Source organism: Takifugu rubripes, chromosome 16 (genome assembly GCF_901000725.2).
Source record: "Takifugu rubripes chromosome 16, fTakRub1.2, whole genome shotgun sequence".
NCBI lineage: Eukaryota > Metazoa > Chordata > Actinopteri > Tetraodontiformes > Tetraodontidae > Takifugu > Takifugu rubripes.
The window spans coordinates 9,669,288-9,688,913 of record NC_042300.1 but is presented as its reverse complement, the minus strand read 5'-3'; the positions used below and the strand labels follow the sequence as shown (position 1 = coordinate 9,688,913).

The 19,626-nt window shown below is 41.2% G+C and overlaps 2 protein-coding genes, 1 long non-coding RNA gene and 1 other non-coding gene across 8 annotated transcripts; 2 read left to right on the top strand and 2 right to left on the bottom strand.

Annotated features, from left to right (window-relative positions):
* Positions 1-648: 648 nt before the first annotated feature.
* Positions 649-8,784, top strand: LOC115252950 (uncharacterized). The gene is made up of 6 exons (XR_003891248.1): positions 649-734; positions 2,331-2,760; positions 2,869-5,248; positions 6,159-6,529; positions 6,906-7,002; positions 8,437-8,784. It is a non-coding gene; the product is annotated as an uncharacterized lncRNA (long non-coding RNA).
* LOC105417574 (U1 spliceosomal RNA) lies at positions 2,930-3,093 on the top strand. Its single transcript, XR_003891409.1, has one exon. It is a non-coding gene; the product is annotated as a U1 spliceosomal RNA (small nuclear RNA).
* Positions 4,685-10,052, bottom strand: serac1 (serine active site containing 1). 5 transcript variants are annotated; one of them, XM_011612138.1, is made up of 17 exons: positions 10,032-10,052; positions 9,129-9,229; positions 9,018-9,054; positions 8,802-8,944; positions 8,430-8,519; positions 7,764-7,895; positions 7,560-7,681; positions 7,335-7,463; positions 7,136-7,249; positions 6,824-6,986; positions 6,599-6,749; positions 6,361-6,502; positions 6,146-6,246; positions 5,890-5,987; positions 5,591-5,773; positions 5,375-5,518; positions 4,685-5,220 (listed from the first exon to the last, which is right to left on the bottom strand). In XM_011612138.1, exons 2-17 carry the CDS (start codon positions 9,220-9,222, stop codon positions 5,084-5,086), a joined length of 1,980 nt encoding a protein of 659 aa, XP_011610440.1. In that variant the 5' UTR covers positions 9,223-9,229; positions 10,032-10,052; the 3' UTR covers positions 4,685-5,083. The 5 variants fall into 5 exon arrangements, with proteins under 5 accessions (XP_011610440.1, XP_029705345.1, XP_029705346.1 ...); XM_029849485.1 differs by lacking the exon at positions 10,032-10,052 and adding an exon at positions 9,576-9,699 and having other exon boundaries at positions 9,129-9,254; XM_029849486.1 differs by lacking the exon at positions 10,032-10,052 and adding an exon at positions 9,576-9,698 and having other exon boundaries at positions 9,129-9,246.
* Positions 10,053-10,539: 487 nt separating this feature from the next.
* Positions 10,540-12,109, bottom strand: myct1a (myc target 1a). The gene is made up of 2 exons (XM_029849488.1): positions 11,648-12,109; positions 10,540-11,299 (listed from the first exon to the last, which is right to left on the bottom strand). The coding sequence occupies exons 1-2, from the start codon at positions 11,700-11,702 to the stop codon at positions 10,767-10,769; spliced, it is 588 nt and encodes a 195-aa protein (XP_029705348.1). The 5' UTR covers positions 11,703-12,109; the 3' UTR covers positions 10,540-10,766.
* Positions 12,110-19,626: the final 7,517 nt, after the last annotated feature.

Here is a 19,626-nt window from a genome sequence, read left to right as displayed (position 1 = left end):
AAGTGATTGAACAAACGCAGAGTTGGGTCACAAAGCATGAAGATCTGCTGCAAAACATCTCAGACCTGCATCAATTACAAAACATCAGATGAGTTGCATCAGATAGTTGTTTACAGCAACGAGGAGTTAGTGCAAATCGTAGTTTTTATGTGGTTTGAAAATTATTTCATTTCCACCATTTAATTTTTTTTTTAAAGAAAAAATCCATTATTTTTGGAAAATAGCTATATTTTTAAATTGTTATATTGAGTCCCTGAAATCTATGATGCGTAAAAGCAAAGTCTCTCTCTCTCTCTCTCTCACACACACACACACACACACACACACACGGGTTGAACGCGACTTTTTTCAATCATGCAACACAACAGCGCCCCCTGCTGGTATGTTAATTAAGCAACAGCACCCTCGAGGTCGTGATGTTGAATATCAGCACTGGTGTGATTCGGTCGAAAATGAGTCACACCATGCTGATATTCAGCATAACCTTGTTAGATTTTATCAGTTAGTAGTAATAAGTGAGAAGAGGTTTGATTGGTTTGAGGGTTTGTTTGACACAGCTCGATAACAGGAGGGGAGAGGGGCTGTTGCCAATTAGTTAATTAAAGATTATTTAGTCACCTGTACCGCGGAGTGATATTGCATGTAAAAAGTCCCATCGCTGGTGGAAAGCGTCTTGTCCAATCAAATTACGTAGTCGGAACTATTTGTTATAACGAAGAAGACACGTCAGAAACGTAAGAAATAGTTTATCTTATGTTATTTTGTAATCGAGTCTTTTAGTTTTACACCTCAGTGCTGTTTTAATGTATGGAATGTCATTAAATATGATGGTCAAGACAAAGCGTTAAACAAGTTTTTACCGATTTCATTTGTTAGCTTATATGCTAAAGCGAGGCTAACAAACATGTTAACAGCGTTGCGACGAAGGCCGATTTAAACTAAGATTATATCCGTAATATCTGTCAAGAATTGGTTCAAAGTCACAGCGTTGCCACACGGGGAATTAAAAATAAAGGCATCCAAATGTCGCTCTTGTTTGCGAAATTAACTTTGATAAGTTTAAGTCTGCATAAGTCAAAATGTATATTTGGTCGTTTCATGAAAATACGTGTTTACAGTATATTGAATTTTAGGGAACAAACTTGGATTCCATTTTAGTAAAAAAGAAATGCAATACATGTATATATGCTATATCATAATATGATTGCGAGCTTAAAAGCGTTAAATGCATTAAATTTCATACTTGTTTTCTGACGATTTAGAACAAACTCCCAACGTGATGCATTAATGGAAATACTGGTGACACATGAAGTCTGTGCCATCGCCTAATTTTTGGTGATGGTTTTATTCTCGCCTCTGAACATCCAAATTTATGTTTGTTAATTTTAGCTTCATGATCGCGCTCGCCAGAGGGAGACAGAGTTCTATTTTACGAACTTTCCCTCTTTAAGATTAAGATTAAGATTAAGATGGACTTTATTCATCCCCGTGGGGAAATTGAATTATAGTAGCAGCGAATGCAGAGTAAAGAGACAGAAAAAAATAAATACAGATAGATTAGAATGTTATAAGCATATATACAGCATATATTATAAGCATATATATAATATATACATAATATAATATATACATATTATAAGCATATATACATAAATATAGAATAAATTAGAAATAAAATTACAACATAAACATTACACAATTATTGTTGAGTTGGTTTGAGTGAATTGTACAGTTTAATGGCGGACGGCAGGAATGACTTCCTGTACCGTTCCTTGGAGCAGCGAGGCTGCAGGAGTCTGTTGCTGAAGCTGCTCCTCAGTTTGTCCACTGTGTTATGGAGGGGGTGGGAGGGATTGTCCATGATTGTCCGCAGTTTCAACACCATCCTGTCCCTCACCACCTCGTCCAAGTTATCAAGTCTACAGCCAACAACAGACCCTGCCTTTTTGATGAGTTTGTTGAGTCTGTTGGCATCCTTTGCTTTAATGCCTGCACCCCAGCACACTGCAGCAAAGACTTGTGTTAACTTGTGTTCTGTACGTATTCAACCATGTGTCATGATGCATCAGTTCAGTGAGTGAGACTTGGTAGGGACTCACAGCTCTCTGTCCAGGTACGGGAGGCTGACTCCATCTCTACTTTTAGGATTATGGAGAATAAATGAAGCACTGTTTTTGTTTTTAAATTGTATGTAAATGAGGTCCAGCCTTGCAGTTCACGGTCCTTTTATATGACACTTCATTTTACATTTTGAAAACAGACACTTGTTGATTCACTGTTTTTTATTTTTGGCTGTTTTAACTGTGGATGCATCATCCTTGGCCCTGCAGTACCCTGGTGACCTGATAGGGTCCAACCTGCTCTTGGAAGGTAGCAGGGATGGAGCCCAGCCCCACTGGAACCTTGTGAGGGGGAAGAGGTCAGAAGCTGGATGGAGGTATGTTTCACCCTGCAACACCATGTTGTTACACTTGTTCACCACAGGTGGCGGTAGCGTGCGTTAGTGACCAGGCAGACGAGGAAGTGACGCATCTGGCGGGGGAGGGAAGGAAGTGTACTTCTACTGTCTCCTTTTGAGTGTTTAAAACGTGGCTCAGACAGTTTATATTACAAATGTTATTACAGTGTCTTGTAGCTTTGGTGCTCTCTAACCTGCTGTTGCCTTGTCAGGTCTCTTTAGGTGCACGTTCATAGCAAATAGATTATTTCAGAAGGAGTCTGATGTGGGGGCGCAGCTATGCATTATGGGAAACACAGGCTGTGAGTAAAACGTTATGCTCAAATCCAGATTTTGCTGTAAAAATATCCTGCATGTAGTACATAAACACTAATGGATCCTGTTGTGTTTGTGATTGTGATAATTTCCAGGCTTCGTGAGTGAGAATGGTGTTACTGTGAAAGACCTCCCCAAACGTGCGCTGTACAACTCATACTTACCTGGCAGGGGAGATACCATGATCACGAAGGTGGTTCACCCAGGGCGAGGCTCAGCCATTGCACTCCGGCTGTGCTGACCCCTGCGAATTCCCCAAATGTGGGAATCTCGACTGCATAATTTCTGGTAGTGGGGGACTGCGTTCGCGCTCTCCCCTGATAACTTGTTGAAAATAATCCACTTAATCAGAACACAAATGTCAACATCAGTGTTGTCAGTTAGTGAGGGCAAGGCAACCCTGAAGTAGGGGTGGGCAAGTGAAGCCTCATGAAGCACTGAGGCTTTCCTAAAAATTGTGTCGAAAAATATTAAAAGCTTCAAGACTTCAGTGATGGTGACATCTGGTGGACAACTGAAGCCATAGCAACCTCTAAAGAGCACGACTGAAGCACTGGCACTGTTTCAATCCAACGACGCCAGTAAAAGTGGTCATCCAGGCGTTTTGTTCATTCATACCAAATAATTACGATAAAATATGCAGATACTCTCCCCCTTACTCTAAAACACATTCAAGATTAACCCAAAGAATAAATGCAAATGTTGTCCTCACAAACTTTAGAACGTCGCTTATTGGTGGTACTCGCCATGAAACTTGCCAAAATACTCTCACTCTCCGAATCTCTATCTCCTCACAACCCAACAATTTTGAAGCGTAATAATTCATCTTATATAGCCGGTATGCCATCAAATCATTCAACTCTGTCGCCCCTGTCCAGCTGTCATTGGATCAGAATGCATGCAAACGCCATGAGCCAATGAAAGGCTTCGAAACGTTTTGAAGCAATGAAGCGCGAAGCGAAACAGCGATGACGTTCCACGTAACGCTGGTGTTTTGATACAAGCTCCGACACAGCGTTTCGAATCACTCCGCTTCAGGAAGAGGGACACAAGCTCCGAAGCCTCGGTATCATTTGCCCATCACTGCCCTGAAGCTTCGGTACAAGCTTCGAACCCTGGACTAAAATTCCACAGAACCAGCGCTTCAAAGCTTGTTTTGGTCGAAAGCAGGCAGAAAAAAAGTCACAGTTTCTACTTCATACAACGCTGTATGAAGTCGCAACTGCTTCGTTTCCTGAATCAATCACCTGACTGGTTCGCGGTCCAAACTCATCAGACACTGACGCCACCTCATCTCAATTCTAGTTCCTCGTTAATTAGGCACTTTACTGCCAAACGTGAAGATGCTGGAAAACCGGTGAACACAAATCAAGGTAGGCAAAATAGTGATTTTATTAGACACGGTAACATTTTATGTTCCATGTTAATGTTTCATTGAAATGTATTTTTCCATGTTTTTGTTTTTAATCATTCATTCCATTGTCTTTGTTTGTCATAGTGGATCAGAAGAGAGCTAGATGAAGTTCCTTATAAACGGTGAAAGACTCGCAGCAATTTTCCATTGTGGATGACTGTGGATTCGAGGAGTTTGTGGGATTGCTTGATCCCATCCAGGCCGGCTCTCAAGAACATGGTACTGAAGAAATATGCGGAGGAGAGGCAATGACTCTCTACGTTGTTGGCTCCCACATTTAAATCCATAGCTTTCTTCAACCAAAGACAAGTGTGAGTTTTAAGGATGTTTTACTGTCTTCTGTTTTGCCTTCAAAGATGCTTTTTCTTACCCACCAAACCATGGGACATGTACAATCAACACCAGTCAAAGACGTTATGATGGGTAGGTTTGTTGGTAGTGCACTCCAGAATTACAAAAACATGGTAGAAATGGTTGGATAAATGTTTTGTTTTTGTTTTTTTTAAATGTTAAGATTGCCTGAGCATAGTCTTAGGCAAAGTCTTGTATGACAGCATATACCATTTACTTTGAATCAGTATGGCATTTTGCTGATTAAAAAAATATTTATAACACTTCAGATCCTTTGAGCCTCATGAAGATTACTGCCTACTAACTTAATATAATTTCCAATGAGCAGCTATATGGCCAGACACACTTTGTAACTATTGCTCTAGCGTAACCTGTATTAAATTGACTACATAAAGCATTACAAACACGCAGTTTCAGTGAATAATGATTTTTAGACTATGAGGGCATGAGTAAAGCAGCAGTTGTATTTCCATTTGGAGTGAATGAAGGTGCTGGTAAAACAGTAAACAGTGATTTTACAGTTCACCTGTGTCCACAGGTGTCAGTCAGAGGCTAATGTAGCTTTGTAAAACTTCCTGGATGAACTGGAGACTGCGCTTGTACAGAAACGAGTCCTTCTTCTCTGGCTTGCAAATGTTAAGATGATCTACATCCACTTCAATTAGTTCGCCAATGCCAAGATCTGAAACCAACCATGGAGTAACCAATAGGTGAGGGGAAAAACATTACAAGAGAATAGTTTTACAATTCTGGTAATTGTCTTCATGCATATTTGTTATATTTAAGATACGTAGTGTATTTCCAAATTGATCAAGATGTGATTTGTATTTACGTACTTGCTGACTGTGTCGGCACCACCAATAGCTTGATCATGGGCCCTATGTTTGTTGGTTCCGTCTCTGCAAAACTCAGCACCTTGAATTGCCTCTCTTTCGCCATGATCAGGAAATTCTCATTCAGGTTGCGCAGGGCTGGCGAGTCTGAAAACACAACCAAACAACAAAGTGAAGTTTCAAACAACCTTGAACCTCAGTTCATTTTGGTGCACTCACCTTTGCAAAGTTCTCTGACCTCAATAGAGGGGAAGAGGAGGTACCTTACATTGACAGAGTACTCTGCCATGGAGGTGCCATGGTGAGGAACGCTATAAAACATCATTCCCTTGGTGTTGTTTAACAGTCCGTGCATATCTGGGTCCATTGAAGCATCAAGCAGAATTTTCTTGACAAGCAGTCCTGACGGAGACATGAAATACAGTGTTCAAGTTTTAAAAAAATGTTTGTAGGTTTATTAAAAACAGTGGTGTAAAACCACAGCACGCTTATGGAAGGACATGGAATTGGAGCAGCACCTCCCATGCTGTGAGCTACCCAGATCACAGGCCTGTCTCCAATTCCTGCCTGCTTTAACTTCTTCAGCAGCTCTTGACTTCTATATGCCAAGGACGTCCTTGAGAGAAAAACAGAAATAAAGGTTCTGTTATAATTCTGCACATAATTATGTTAGGCAAAAAAAATTCGTTAAATGCCTACATTTATTTTTCTATTAATATTCTAAGAGGTCTTTAAACAATTCCATTAGAAACACACATGCTAAAGATTCATTACCTTTGATTCTCAGCTGGACATTTGGACATCCAGTCACTAAGGTGACTGTCGTACTCCACTGACAGCACTCGCAGATTCGGACAGTCAGCAGCCAACCATGACTATAACGACACAAAAGAGAATCAACGGTTAGAAACAAATCTGATTTCTTTTGATTACACCCTTTACTATTTAAATGATTGGTTTTATATTAATTCCAATATAATGTTCCTCACCTTCGGCCAGCACTCTGTATAGTTCTCAGTGCTTCCCGTCTCATCCTTTTCCTCTGATGTAACGCGGTCCTTCTGTCTCCATGTTTTAAATGCTGCCCCCAGAATCCCATGGATAAAGAGCACATCTGCTTTGATTGGCTGGCTGGAAAGTGAAGGATGTCATGTATAGGTTGGTTGACACATACAATGAACCAAGTATATATTATATCACGTGTCCGTCACATCAGTATTTTCCTACTTGCTGCGAGTTTGAGGGTGGAGGATATAGATTCCATCTTGGTATTTCTCATTTACTGCCTCCCTGTCAAGGTTAGCCAGAGCTCGGGCTGCATGAGATGCTTGCATTATATGGGGAGACTGCATCATCTCAGCCAGGACAGACACCCAGCCTGCAGATGTTTTAAAAATTCAGATCAGACAACTTGGCTATGTGAAGGTCATCAACAGTCATACGGGACATTACCAGATTGTGCTATGGCTTGGTGAATGCTCTCATTAAGTGCCAAATTTCCTATTATACGAACAATATTCCTCTGTATCTTCAGAGAATCTTTGCGTAGCTGATACATCCTCTGGAGAAGCTGTACACCCCCATTGGCAACTATGTGGTCACAGTGGCTCTGAACCTGAAAAGGCATTTAAGTAAGTCCAGAACATTCATTACAAACATGTATAAAACAGAAAGAATACCCTTAATCATTGGCATAAAAAATATTATCTTACAAGTCTCAGACGTTACAATAGAGATTCTAGTTGATATTAGCATCATCATTACCTTTGAGTGTTGTACGAGCGCCTGTAGGCAGAAGGATTCCACCTTTTGAGAGGGGACAGAAGTAAGACTCTGGGCATAAGGAAGCCCGTTACCGCCAAAGCACCACAAACCACCCTGCAACATAAGATCCCATCCAAATAGGAATATTATTTTTTAATTTTTCTTTTTCCAAAATTCTATGAGAAACTGTCTTCCTTACCCGTTGTGCAGCCAAGGCCTGGGTGCTCTCTCTGAGGGCCAGTGAAGTGAAGTACTGGACACATTTGTCTACCTCGGACTGAGGCAAAGACGCCAGCAGCTGTCGCAGCTCGTCCTCTGCTGACAAACCCTGACAGAATGAATGCATCAGTCCGAACAATAAGGGTTCCCCTAACTTCTACATGTAGAGGCTATCTTGTTTGGTCTGAAACGACTCGATACTTACATCCTCCAGGTCAGGCAGGGAGGGCGTGCGCAGGAAGAAACGCAGATCAACCCGAGGGGTCCGAGCGAGCCCCACTGCCGTTCGCTGGTCTATAACTTGTGCTGCCGTCTGATACTGATAGTCTGTTTTATGAACAGGTGCATCTTAAGGGGTCCACAGTCCAATTTTTAAGTCAACTATTTCATTAATTTGTGTGTGGTTTACCACGCCAGTGATGATTCCCGGCAAGCTCCTGTACAGCTTGTAATCGAATGGCTTTATTAGGGGATTGTGTCCTCTTCAGTAATACCCATAAAGCCACTTCATGTGGGTCTGCATCCACATGACTAAAATGTTCTGAAACATGAAGACGGCATACAAGCCGGTTGGTTGTTGTCAAAACGAAGAGTATACGAGCCGCTAGACATATTCCTACGCACACTTCCAACTTGAACAAATGTCTACGTAACTACAATGCAACTATGAGCTTGTGACCACAGAAAATGAGTCAAACCTTTTCCTTTCAAGTCGGGGGGCTTCAAGGTGGCAGCTGTCCAGTTTTTTTTAGGTCAAACATTTATTTATTAGATATTATGCAGTAACATTTAATACAAAAATAAGCCAAACTTTAAAAATACAAGTTTCTTTTCTATGTAGTTTGTAGGAACGTTCACTATCAATCCTGTATAACAGTCCATAATAGCACAAAATGACATTGATACCTAAAATGCTGGATGTGACACGTGAATCCTGTTTGAAGGTGTTTCCTTTGGCCAATATTGTTTTGAGAACCTAACAACAGGAGCTGCTGTTTTACTGCCTAAAAATATCACTAGTTTGCCATTTAAGTGTGTTATTTTGGGGGTATCTAACCTTATTACTGTTTCTTACCATCTAGTGACTGCAGCAGAAGACGAGAGGATATTTCCAGAAACCTCCTAGCTGCTTTATGCAGTTCTTTTCTTGCTTTGTACGTGAGTTCTGGATGAGACACAGTATATATGTTATTACTACCCTGAGCTTTCAAGCTAAATTGCATCAGTTACACAAAAATATGGAGGTTTGGTAATTTAAAGAAACTCTATAGTAATCGCTGCTGTTAGTCAAAACTCTCAGTACAAGCTGGAAGGTGATCATATCAGGAGTTGATACCAAATAACAGGAAACACACAGAGAATGGGAGGAAAGAACGGAGCAGATGTCACTGTGCACCTGTGAAAGTCAGTCACATAAGATAGAGACAACAGCATTACTGAGGCACACCTGCAGCAAGGTCCTCCTGGTCATCTGAAGGAGTGGGTTTGAGGTAAATGTAAGATTTGTATTTCTCCTGAAGAATGGCACGAGTGTCAAGTGTGACAGCCTTGTTCAAGTACTCCACTTCATAAGTGATGAAAAGATAGCTTCTGTAGAATGATGGTGGATTTACACTTTGTCATCAGCCAAATAAAACAATGATTCAAATCTGTTTTAACTTACCCCAAGACAACTGCGCCAGTTACTTTAGCAAACCTCCCTAAATTACAAAAAAAGAATAAGTTGACTTCTTAGATTTACTTAAATGTTAACTGCAATGATCTCCAAACTTACTGAACGTTTTCCAGTTTAAAGCTTTTCGGACCCCAGGTGTTCCAGCTGTGCTCAGCCTCCGACAGTGGATCAAACGGAGAGCTGCCACAGACATCCTTCACCTGCATGTGATCGGAACCAGAAAACCCACACCCAAAACTACAAATTCACGCTTCAGATTCACTTAAGGTAGATGCAGAGACAGAATCAGAGCCTTACTGCATATGTCAGGGACATATCAAAATCCACATCGACTATTATTCAGTTAACGCATAGCTAATGTAGATGCCGTTTGTTTATTATGAATTCCGGTGGCCTTTAGAACCTCAAAACAAGATGATGTCAACACTTGATAGAGTAAGCTAACTCCAGCGCACTGCATTCGGCTAACTTTAAAGACTGGCCAGTAGCTTAGTGGCGATAACAGCTATACGGTTTGGATAATGTTAAAGTTTCGTGTGGACGTACTTCACGGGTGGATGACGCTGCGTTGGTGTCGGCTGTCAAAATGTTTACATGGGTCTTTGCGGGTTTTTACCTTCAAAGTGTCAACCGTTTATAAATTAAAGTTGTCGCCTAAATATGACGTCATCACCCGCCATTAATGCCGTTGACATAGTCGCTTAAATGTGATTTTCCACGCCTAATGAGTTTAATTCACCGTGAAACATTGAATCATCACTGATTTTACATTTTATTCAAAATATAACATCACATGTCTGTTTTAGTGAGACATGTCTGCTTTCTGTTGACATATTGCACAGTCGTTTATCACACAGCATCAGAGCTAAATACATGATGCAGTGATTAAATACGTTAAAGCTCTTCACAATCAGTACAATCAAAAATGTTCTCATACATTCACTGGTACTTTTTTGCAGTTTTATTTAAACCAAAGATGTGTAGAGTGTTGGATTGCAATACCTCTCGTGTGTCACTGCCAATCCGCGTGTTCTTTAAATGAAGACTTTAAGTAAACAAATGTCAATTTCAAAATGTATTTAGCAAACAGAATCAATTCAAGATACAAATATTACAGAGCTCTGGGCCGGTTCATAACCCTACCAACAACAAAGTCAATTGTCAGGGCATGAAGTCTGACAACCTAACTATCCCTTGGCCCAGTTTATATAGAAAGACATATGTAATTATTGATGCTAATTCAGTCCAATCCAGTCCTTCTTCTTGGGTGACTTCATCTTCTTCTTCCTGCCTCATTTGGTGTTGGTGCAGTCCTTCTCCATTGTCTTCTCAGATGGCCAGGTCAGAGGTCTTATTCCTGTCCAGGTACTTATCAATCACCAGTAAATTATGCTGTCATATTTTACGATGAGGGTCTACAATTTCCTGTCTGCCTAGCTCCAACTGTCTAAGCAGTATTCATGTCAAAGAAGGGTCAACTGACTTGCTTATGTGTATTCCTACTAAAGATTATATAGTATTCCTAACTTCTAAACTAACTGTAACATAAAACAAAAACATATAGTATAACACATGCTAATAAGATAAAAGATGCTAACAAGATAAAATAATTCTCTTCAAGAGACACCAGCAACAGAAACACAGCATCACTTATGTACTAACAAATCTAAAGACAAGCTGCTCAGATTTATGACAGTTAATTCAGTTTTTATATGACATCATGGTGCCACCCCCATCTCAGATGCATGTTTCATCATAAGCTCTAAGAATGCTTTCAGAGGCTGGAAGTAGTGACTGGTTAGGGAAACCACGCAGGTTATTGTTGCCCCAAAATGACACAAGTGTGGGTGGATTTGCAGCACAGTCGGTTCCTGTCTGAACCAGTCCAGTTGACGTGGTCGGTGTAGGTGACAGACAGGTCTGGCTCCCCTCATCTGCCTCCCTTGTGAATTGGCTGTCCTGAAGTAGGGGGTGAAAAGTGGAGCCCCTGAAGCTCGATTTGAGATTTGCTTCATAGTGATCTGGTGAGGAAGTTTGGCGGTATGACATGAGCGCTGCACTGACCAAACTGTTGTTGCTGTGACAATCATAGCTGCGGCTGCGGTTAAATCCTGGAAGGTTCCACCATGTGCGTGAACGGTGAGGTGGACAGCGGGTGATCCTGGCAGAACCTGTTTTGCGCCGGTACATCCAGGTCAAGATCACATTAGCCACTGCCCCTAAAATCAGACCCACTGCCATGGACACACAGAACGCTACGATCAAAGGGACTGTAAAGAGAGAGGAAAACAGGATTTGAGAAAGGAATATGTGTTTATTTATCATTTGCATTCATGCCTTTCTTCCTGTGTTTCTTTTTATACAGATTTGAGTAAAGGGAAATCCATTTTCTTAACCAGTAGTGGTTTATCAGTAATGCGTTGCAAGATTTTTACTTTTTGACAAAATAGGGCGTCTTATTACAGGTTTTCATGGGTTTTTTTTTAAATTCCACTGACTTCCCTCTGACATTGGAGAAATAAGAAGAGACCCTGGCCAATTAGTGGAAAGACTTGGCCAGACGTTATGTTTTCTATGATTATTGTAAGTTTTTAGCAAGTTAAAGATAAACTACTTACCGGCATCGAATGACTGAAGTGTTTCCAGTAAAGGACTTGTGTTGTTTTCTGCCATAACTTTGGTCTGCACTGTCACAGTCTGCTGCTGTCTGTTGATTTTTTTGCCTCCCCTCTTTCCTGTTCCCTCACTTTCTCCCTCTCCTGTCTCCCTCTCCAAATTTCTCCCTCAGAGGGAGACACAGTGCACGCAGGGACTGAGTGGCGGTTCATTGCTTTTATTGGGGCAGAAAAGCTACACTGTCACATTTCCTGCATTTCTCCTAGAAGATTAGCAGCAGGAGTTGCTTATTTGCCTTGGACAGAGATCCTGGTGGTGAGAGGCTGGGGTGTTGCTGCAATTACTTCCTTCACCATCATTTCCTTCAGGTTGATTTATTTGAAATCGTATCACCTCATTTTCTGACAATAGGCTCATTTTTCCCCACAGTGTGCCAGGTCAGGAGAGGATAAACAATATGTCTGGATTGAACAGAAATACTGTTAATAATTGTGATGCCATTTTGAAAGCTTTCAGCCTTATCACTGGCAAGATATGACGAATAGTACTGCCTACTAATGACTGAACTTCCTTTAATTGTTTTTTTTTATGATCAAATTTTTTATTTTCAAGTAAAGGCAAAAAATACAATATAGAAGGAACAAGCCTAAGGCCAAGAACATGCCATAGGACAAAATACAATAGAGACACTACAGAAATTAAAATAAATAAATAAAAATATGTATATATAAAAAAAAAAAAAGACAGGAAAAAAAAAAAAAATCACATATTGACAAAAATGGAGGGAATTGCACTTAAAAAGGGGGAAACGGCAATGGAACTATATTAGAAGAGCTAGAGATAAGATTTTATGTCATGCTACTCAAAGACTCAGCGGCGGTACGCCATATATTGATTGTAGTTTCATTTGCACAGTTAATCCGAGCAGTTGAAAGCTCCATGTAAATGACATCGAGCAGGGACAATACCCAAGATCGGGTGGTCAGAGAGTGAGGTGGTTTCCAACGAGTTGCAATCATTTTTTTTGCTGCTGTTAATCCAGCAAAAATTAGTCTTTTTTTTGGTTTGGAAATCTTAAGAACTGAAAGATCATCTAAGATCAAAACAGGTATAGTTACAGGCACCACTACATGTGTCAGGTCAGACAACTTAGCAGCAACATTCTTCCAGAAACTTTGGACGGGAGGGCAGTCCCAAAACATATGGATGTAAGTGCCTAGAGCTTTCAGAGAGCATAGTGTACAATATGGGTCATTGATAATTTTCATATGATGAAGTTTAACAGGGGTAAGGTATGTTCTATGCAAAAAGTTAAAGTGGATATGTTGATGGTCTGGGTTGCGGGATGCTTCCGTTATACTGGACCAGACCACATTCCAATCAAACTGCTGAGCAAGGTCAGGACAATCTTTTTTCCAAATTCTCTCGATGGGGAGTGAGGCTGGGTCCCTTTGCAAAAAACGGTATAGTTTAGAGACTACGCCCTTAGCTCCTTTATGTTTAGTAAACAAGTCTCTTAATGGGTGGGTAGGTAAAGAGCACTGCAGGGGCACACCTTGTGCTTTAAGTGCTGATCTTAGTTGTAAGTAAAAGAAAAAAGAGGAATTTGGTAAGTCAAAAGCCACCCTAATATCATTGAAAGAGAGTAACCCAGAGTCATTGCAGATATCCTTAAGATAGCAAACACCCCTCTGTTGCCATTGAGGAGCAGCAATAGGCCGTCCTCCTATTAAAATCCCATTATTGTTGAAAATTGGGGAAAAGGGGTGCCATTTGCAGGCCAGACGACAGTGTGTCTCAACTTGTCTCCATGTCGATACAAGGTAAGAAATTAGGGGGCCAAAACGTAATTGACACTGTTTTCTAGAAATGTTGCTGAAGAGAACATCTTGAAGAGTCCATGGTTGAACTGCATTGCTTTCTAGCGTACGCCAGGAGACAGAACAATCAGGATTAAACCAGGAGAGTAAGGGCCTAAGCACAAATGACCAGAAATATAGCTTAAAGTCAGGCACCGCCAAACCTCCATCCTCCCTCCTTCTCTGCAGGACGGACATTTTCAGACGAGGGCGCTTTTTGTTCCATATAAATTTGGTGGTTGCAGATTGGAGCTTGCTCCAATGGTCAGATGGAGGAGGGAGGGGAATCATAGAGCTAACAAAGTTAATTCTAGGCAAGATGTTCATTTTGATGACAGAGACACGGGCACGGATAGACATAGGAAGATCAACCCATCGGTCCAAATCCCTTAATGTTTTGTTTAGAACTACAGAGTAATTATATTTAGTGATCTGGTTTAGAGAGGGGAATATTTCAATTCCTAGATATGTAAAGTGTGGTACTATGGGGATGTTGATTGGAAGAACAGAAGATTTAGCAACCTCATTGAGATGTAAGAGAGCAGATTTGGACCAATTAATTTTAAACCCTGACAAATTCCCAAACTCTTCACAAATAGCCAGTAGGTGTGGTGCAGATTGAGCTGGATTTTCTAAGAAAACTAAGACATCATCCGCATATAGCGACAGCTGATGTTGGGTGTTGCAGACAGAGATAGGCAAAATCAAATTAGATTGACGAATTGCTTCGGCTAGAGGCTCCAGAGAAAGTACAAATAATGCAGGGCTGAGCGGGCAGCCCTGACGTGAGGACCTGGAAACTGAGAAAAGAGAAGAATACATTTGACCAGTCAAAACCTGAGCGGAAGGATTTGAATAAAGCGTCTTAATCATTCCAATAAAATTCTTGCCAAAGCCCATTGTCTCTAAGACAGACCACAAGAATGGCCACTCTAGACGGTCAAAAGCTTTCATGGCATCCAGCGAGAGTACAGACATAGGTGTTTTGTTGTCTGTTGCTGCCTCAATAATGTGAAGAAGACGCCTAACATTATCAGTTGCCAAACGTGACTTTATGAAACCTACCTGGTCAGAGTTGACCAGCCACGGCATGTAACGTTCAAGACGGCGAGCAAGGAGTTTCGCAAAAATCTTCAAGTCAGAGTTTAGGAGGCTGAGTGGACGGTAGCTCGAGCAATCAGTGGGGTCTTTATCCTTTTTCAGCAGTAGGGAAATGAGGGCTGTGTTAACATCCCTCGAAAATCCACCCCTTTCAATCGAGAACACAATCATATCTAAAAGAAATGGGCCCAAATGTTCCCAGAAAGTAACGTAAAATTCAGGAGGGATGCCGTCAATGCCTGGTGATTTCCCTTTCTGCATTGTTTTTGCAGCTTTTTCAAGTTCTTCCAGGAGAATTGGTCTTTCTAAGTGAGAGGAGTCAGTTCCTGATAGTTGGGGTAAACGTAATTGATTTAAAAATCTGTCACATTGAATTTTATCCAAGGACACCTCTGTTTTATATAGCTCAGAATAAAAAGTTCGGAATGTGCAATTTATCTGTTTAGGATCAGTGCTAATGTTGCCATCTGCCAGTTTAATGGCAGGGATGTCTGCAAAATGGTCATTAGCTCTGATTCTCATAGCCAGGAGATGGCTCGATCTGGCACCATGAAAATAATATTTCTGTCTGGTCCTGTGAATTTGAAATTCAGATTGCTGTTTCAAAATGTTGTTGATTTCCTTTTTAATTATTGTGCGTTGTAGAGCAACTGGTTCTGTAAAATTGGATTGCAAAATGGAGTCCAACCTGGTAAGTTCTAATTCAAGGTTTTGTAAATGAAGGGATCTTGATTTTCGTGCATTGGAGCTAAATAAAATAGTATTGCTTCTAATAAAGCCTTTGATAGCATTCCAAAGGATTCTGGGGTCCTCCACAGAACCAACATTGAAGTTGAGAAATTCTTTGAGGCCTGAAACAAATTGTTTGGTGTACTCTTCATTTTTAAGTAATGAGGTATTAAAGCGCCATCTAACAGCACGTTTGGAGACGTAATTCAAAGTTACAGAGCAGAAGACACCCTTGTGGTCTGAAAGAGCTATTGGGAGTAAGGTTGCAGTATTGACAAGTTGAAATAGTTGTGGAGAAGCAAAGAGGTAGTCTATCCTAGAAAAAGATTTGTGGCGGCCAGAGAAGAAAGTATAATCTCTGGTGGTGGGATTGACTAACCGCCAAATGTGAGATATAAGTGCTATCTTCCTTGAGTGGACTTCTATCTGAGCTATCGCAACTCTACCCGATTCATCAGCCCAGGATGTTGCGATTTTTACAGGCAAACTACGTCTCACAACAATGGCCACACCTTTAGTTTTTGTGTCTGCAGAGGAAAATGCTATAGTGTGAAAAAATCTGTCTGCAAAACGACCCATGTCAGCCTTCAGCAGGTGTGTCTCCTGCAGCAGTGCTATGTCAATGTTTTTTCTTTTAAGCAGAGTAAGAGTGCTAGTACGCTTATGGGGAGCATTCAATCCACCACAGTTCCATACTAAAATGTTAAGATCACCCATGTTCTAAGAAAAAAGCTCTAGGCACAAACAAAGAGAAAATGTTACCATGGTCCTCCTCCATTAATAGTGCAATCACAAGTGTATTTGAGAAAGGGTCCCTCATTAAACAATATGGATAAAACAAAAACAGAACAAAAAGAATATGTAAAATAAAATATAAAACACAAAAATAAAAGAAAAAGGAAAACACAGTAAACATGCATACAAAAAGCAAATAGTTAAGTAGGCCTGTGATCATATTGGATATGGGGCAGCCAGGGCAGAAGGCCCAGCCCGGCAGTACAGTAATAGAAATGATTGTAGCATACAGTAAGACTAGTATTTAGATGTTCACTCAAATTGCGCCAACACCGTCAAAAACAAGTCAGAAAAAATAAGATAAAGAAATCTACCACTCCAAATGGAAGTGAAGTAGCTTATATATATATATATATATACATATATACATATATATACACACATACATACACATATACATATACATACACATACACACATACACATATATATACACACACATATATACACACACACACACACACCATAAGCGAACAATAACGTTGTGCTCATTTACAAATCAACATTGAGATACGTACAGAGCAGGTGCAGGGCACCTATCTCGGGACAAAGTAGCTCTGGAACCAAAGTAACAAGAGTAAACACCAATCGAAGCCAGTATACCAACCGATATGAGATCGGTGCAGTCAATTCTGGTGAAAAACGAAGTAGAATTCGGTCTCGTAACAATAGTACTCGAGAATGAGCTGCGTTTACGGCAATGAAGCAATGTTATTCTGTACCGGAGCCACTGGGTTCGTGGGTCGCACCGGCGTCCAAAAAGTCTTCCGCTTCTTTCGGCGACGTGAAGGCCTTGAACTGGGCACCGTCTTTAATTTTGAGAGTGGCCGGGTAGAGCAGAAAAAAGTCCAAACCTTTAGCTCGAGCTGTATCCATAGCTCGTTGAAAACTTTGACGACGTCTGACAGTGAAGTTGCTGTAATCCGGAGAAAAGCGAATCTTCCGACCGTTGATGGAGAGGGGATCCTTCTTGGCAGCACGTAGAATGGCTTGGCGGGAAGAGTAGCGAAGCACGCTGAAAATCAGGGTGCGAGTAGCACCGCGAGTGCGGGCACCGTCGCTGTAGATTCTTCGTGCACTCATGATCTCAATCCGGGTGTCGCCAAGCGTGGGGAACCACTTAGGGAGAGACTGTGAAATAAACTGGGTAGCGCTAGAGCCCTCAAGCCCTTCGTCCAAGCCAATGACACGGATGTTGCAGCTTCTACTCCTGTCTTCCATGTCTGCTAGCTTAAAGTCTATGGCCTGCAAAGCCCGGTCGTGCTTGTCCACTTTGCGACAATTACTTCCGACAGTAGTTTTCAATGAGTCCACGTCGGATTTAATGGCATTGAGGGCAGTCGTGAGCGTAGTTAGCTCAGCTTGAATGGCACTTAGCTTCACATCGTTGTCTTTCCCCAGTTGTTGGATTTCGGAAAGCCGCGGCTCCAGGTACTCGCGTTGCTTCTGCATCATGTACTCGGCAATTGCGTCGACGTCAGTGTCTCGAGAGACGCTGGGGATTTTTTTCTTGGAGGACATCAGAGGCATATGTTTTGTACCACCCCAAAATGTCGAGCTAGAAACCTGTAGCTACGAATTAATTAACAATTTGACAACGCCGGGCAGAGAGCAGTAAGCCTAGGCAGCCATCTTGTCCAGCCGATCACGTGACTCCCACTTCCTTTAATTGTTATTGTAATGCTCTGCAGAACAATCTACATGCACCCTTAACAGTGATAATCAATGTTAAATGGATATAGAGGGTTAGGAAGGTTTTGAGCTTTAAAGTTCAAGATAATGTCTTATTAAAATGCCAACAGAGATGAGCAGTAGGATCGGGAATGCTGTACATCAGGGGTGGGGAACCCCCGGCCTCCGGGCCGTATACGGCCTACGAGACCATTTCTACCGGCCCGCAAAGCAATAAGATTTTTATATTTTATATGTGCACTTATACAGTGGGACCGTTCGCTAAACTTCGCGAGCTGCGAGTAGCAGCGGTAGCGTATTTTTGCCTTTCGTATCCTGAAATTTCTTTCGTAACAAAAGGAAATATTTTCCCGTTTTCTGAGATAAAACAGACGGTTATGTTATGTCCGAGTCAAGGTCAGGGTCAGTGAACACAGCATGTGATGTACGTAGTGGGCTGGACTGATTGACACGGACATATAATACCTAGCGAAACACGCTAAACTCGACGTGTTGAAAGGACAGATGAGTTTGGATAAAATTAACGCTCTTCGTCGGAGTTTGGAGGCTCAACAAGCAGCTTTCACACGACCATGTACCGACAGAGAGAATATTACGCGTTGTTGGATCGCAATACCTCCTGTATGTAGCTGCCGATCCGCGTGTTCGTTGAATGAAGACTTCGAGAAGTAAAGTACCAATTTCAAAATGTATTTAACAATAGAATCAATTCCAGACACAAATATTACAGAGCTCCGGGCCAGTTCATAACCCTAGCAACAACAGAGTCAATTGTCAGGGCATGAAGTCTGACAAGCTAACTATCCCTTGGCCCAGTCCTTTATAGTCACACACATGCAAATTCACAATGTCCATGCAATCCCCCGCTGAGATGTCCCCGTCCTCTTCCTCCAGTCCCTTTGGTGTTGGTAGAGTTCTTCTCTTCCATTGTTTTCCCAGGCCAGATCCCATTCTTCATGCAAATGTGATCATCATCAACCCCCCTGATGTCCTGTTTACAATGAGTGTTTGACACCCCCTGCCTGACTGGCTCCTGAGATAACAGTAGATCAAACAACAATCCTGCAAATGTCTCTGTTCTTAATTACATTTAGTCTACCTTGCCTAACTTCTAAGGGAAGACAGGAACATATGGTGAAACACATAACAACAAGATAAAGACAATTCTCAACAGCGTGCAAGTTTTGTGATGAGTGAATTAATAGCCACGAAGCTGAAACCTCACGCCGAAGGAGAGTTCGTGAACGTGCCTCGTAGCCGCCGCTGAGGCGCTTGCGCCGGACAACGTAAAATTGTTTCAAAGTGTGATTTTTTTTTTTTGTGAATAACTACTTAACTAAGACATATATTGTTATGATTCCAGTGGCTAACGGTATGTTTTTATGGTCAAGGAATCTAAATATGTAGTCAAAGTATATGTGGGACTAATGCCAGGAATTGTTGCGCTTGGCGGAGGTCTGCGCTCTCCGAGTGCTTTCTAGTTGTTATTATTATTGTCTTTATCTTTCTTTCTTTTAATTTATTTTCTTGATTATCTTGTTGTATTGCAGTTTTTGTGAGTAGAGGCCTCGAACAGGCCCTTACTGGTCTCTTGCCTCAACTCTGCACCTCTTTTTTTTATTGTTTTGTATGATCATGAAAACATATTTTACTTGTTTGTCATTTTATTCTATTTTTTTGGTGATTTTATATGCATGTGTGTTAAATAAATAATTCAAACTCAAATGCAGCAATCATGAGACTTAGTAACACAGTGGTTATAGACTTTTTTTTGTCTTTTTTTTTGCATCCCTAGGTATGTGTTT

What these genes read in the sequence shown, in the direction of transcription:
- myct1a (XM_029849488.1), bottom strand. Translation starts at nt 11,702, where the DNA reads ATGGCAGAAAACAACACAAGTCCTTTACTGGAAACACTTCAGTCATTC. An exon ending in ACTTCAGTCATTCGATGCCG is followed by an intron (nt 11,300 to 11,647) that starts GTAAGTAGTTTA and finishes CTCTCTTTACAG; the next exon opens with TCCCTTTGATCGTAGCGTTC.
- serac1 (XM_011612138.1), bottom strand. Translation starts at nt 9,222, where the DNA reads ATGTCTGTGGCAGCTCTCCGTTTGATCCACTGTCGGAGGCTGAGCACA. An exon ending in CCCTGCCTGACCTGGAGGAT is followed by an intron (nt 7,464 to 7,559) that starts GTAAGTATCGAG and finishes TCATTCTGTCAG; the next exon opens with GGTTTGTCAGCAGAGGACGA. An exon ending in CGCTCGTACAACACTCAAAG is followed by an intron (nt 6,987 to 7,135) that starts GTAATGATGATG and finishes ATGCCTTTTCAG; the next exon opens with GTTCAGAGCCACTGTGACCA.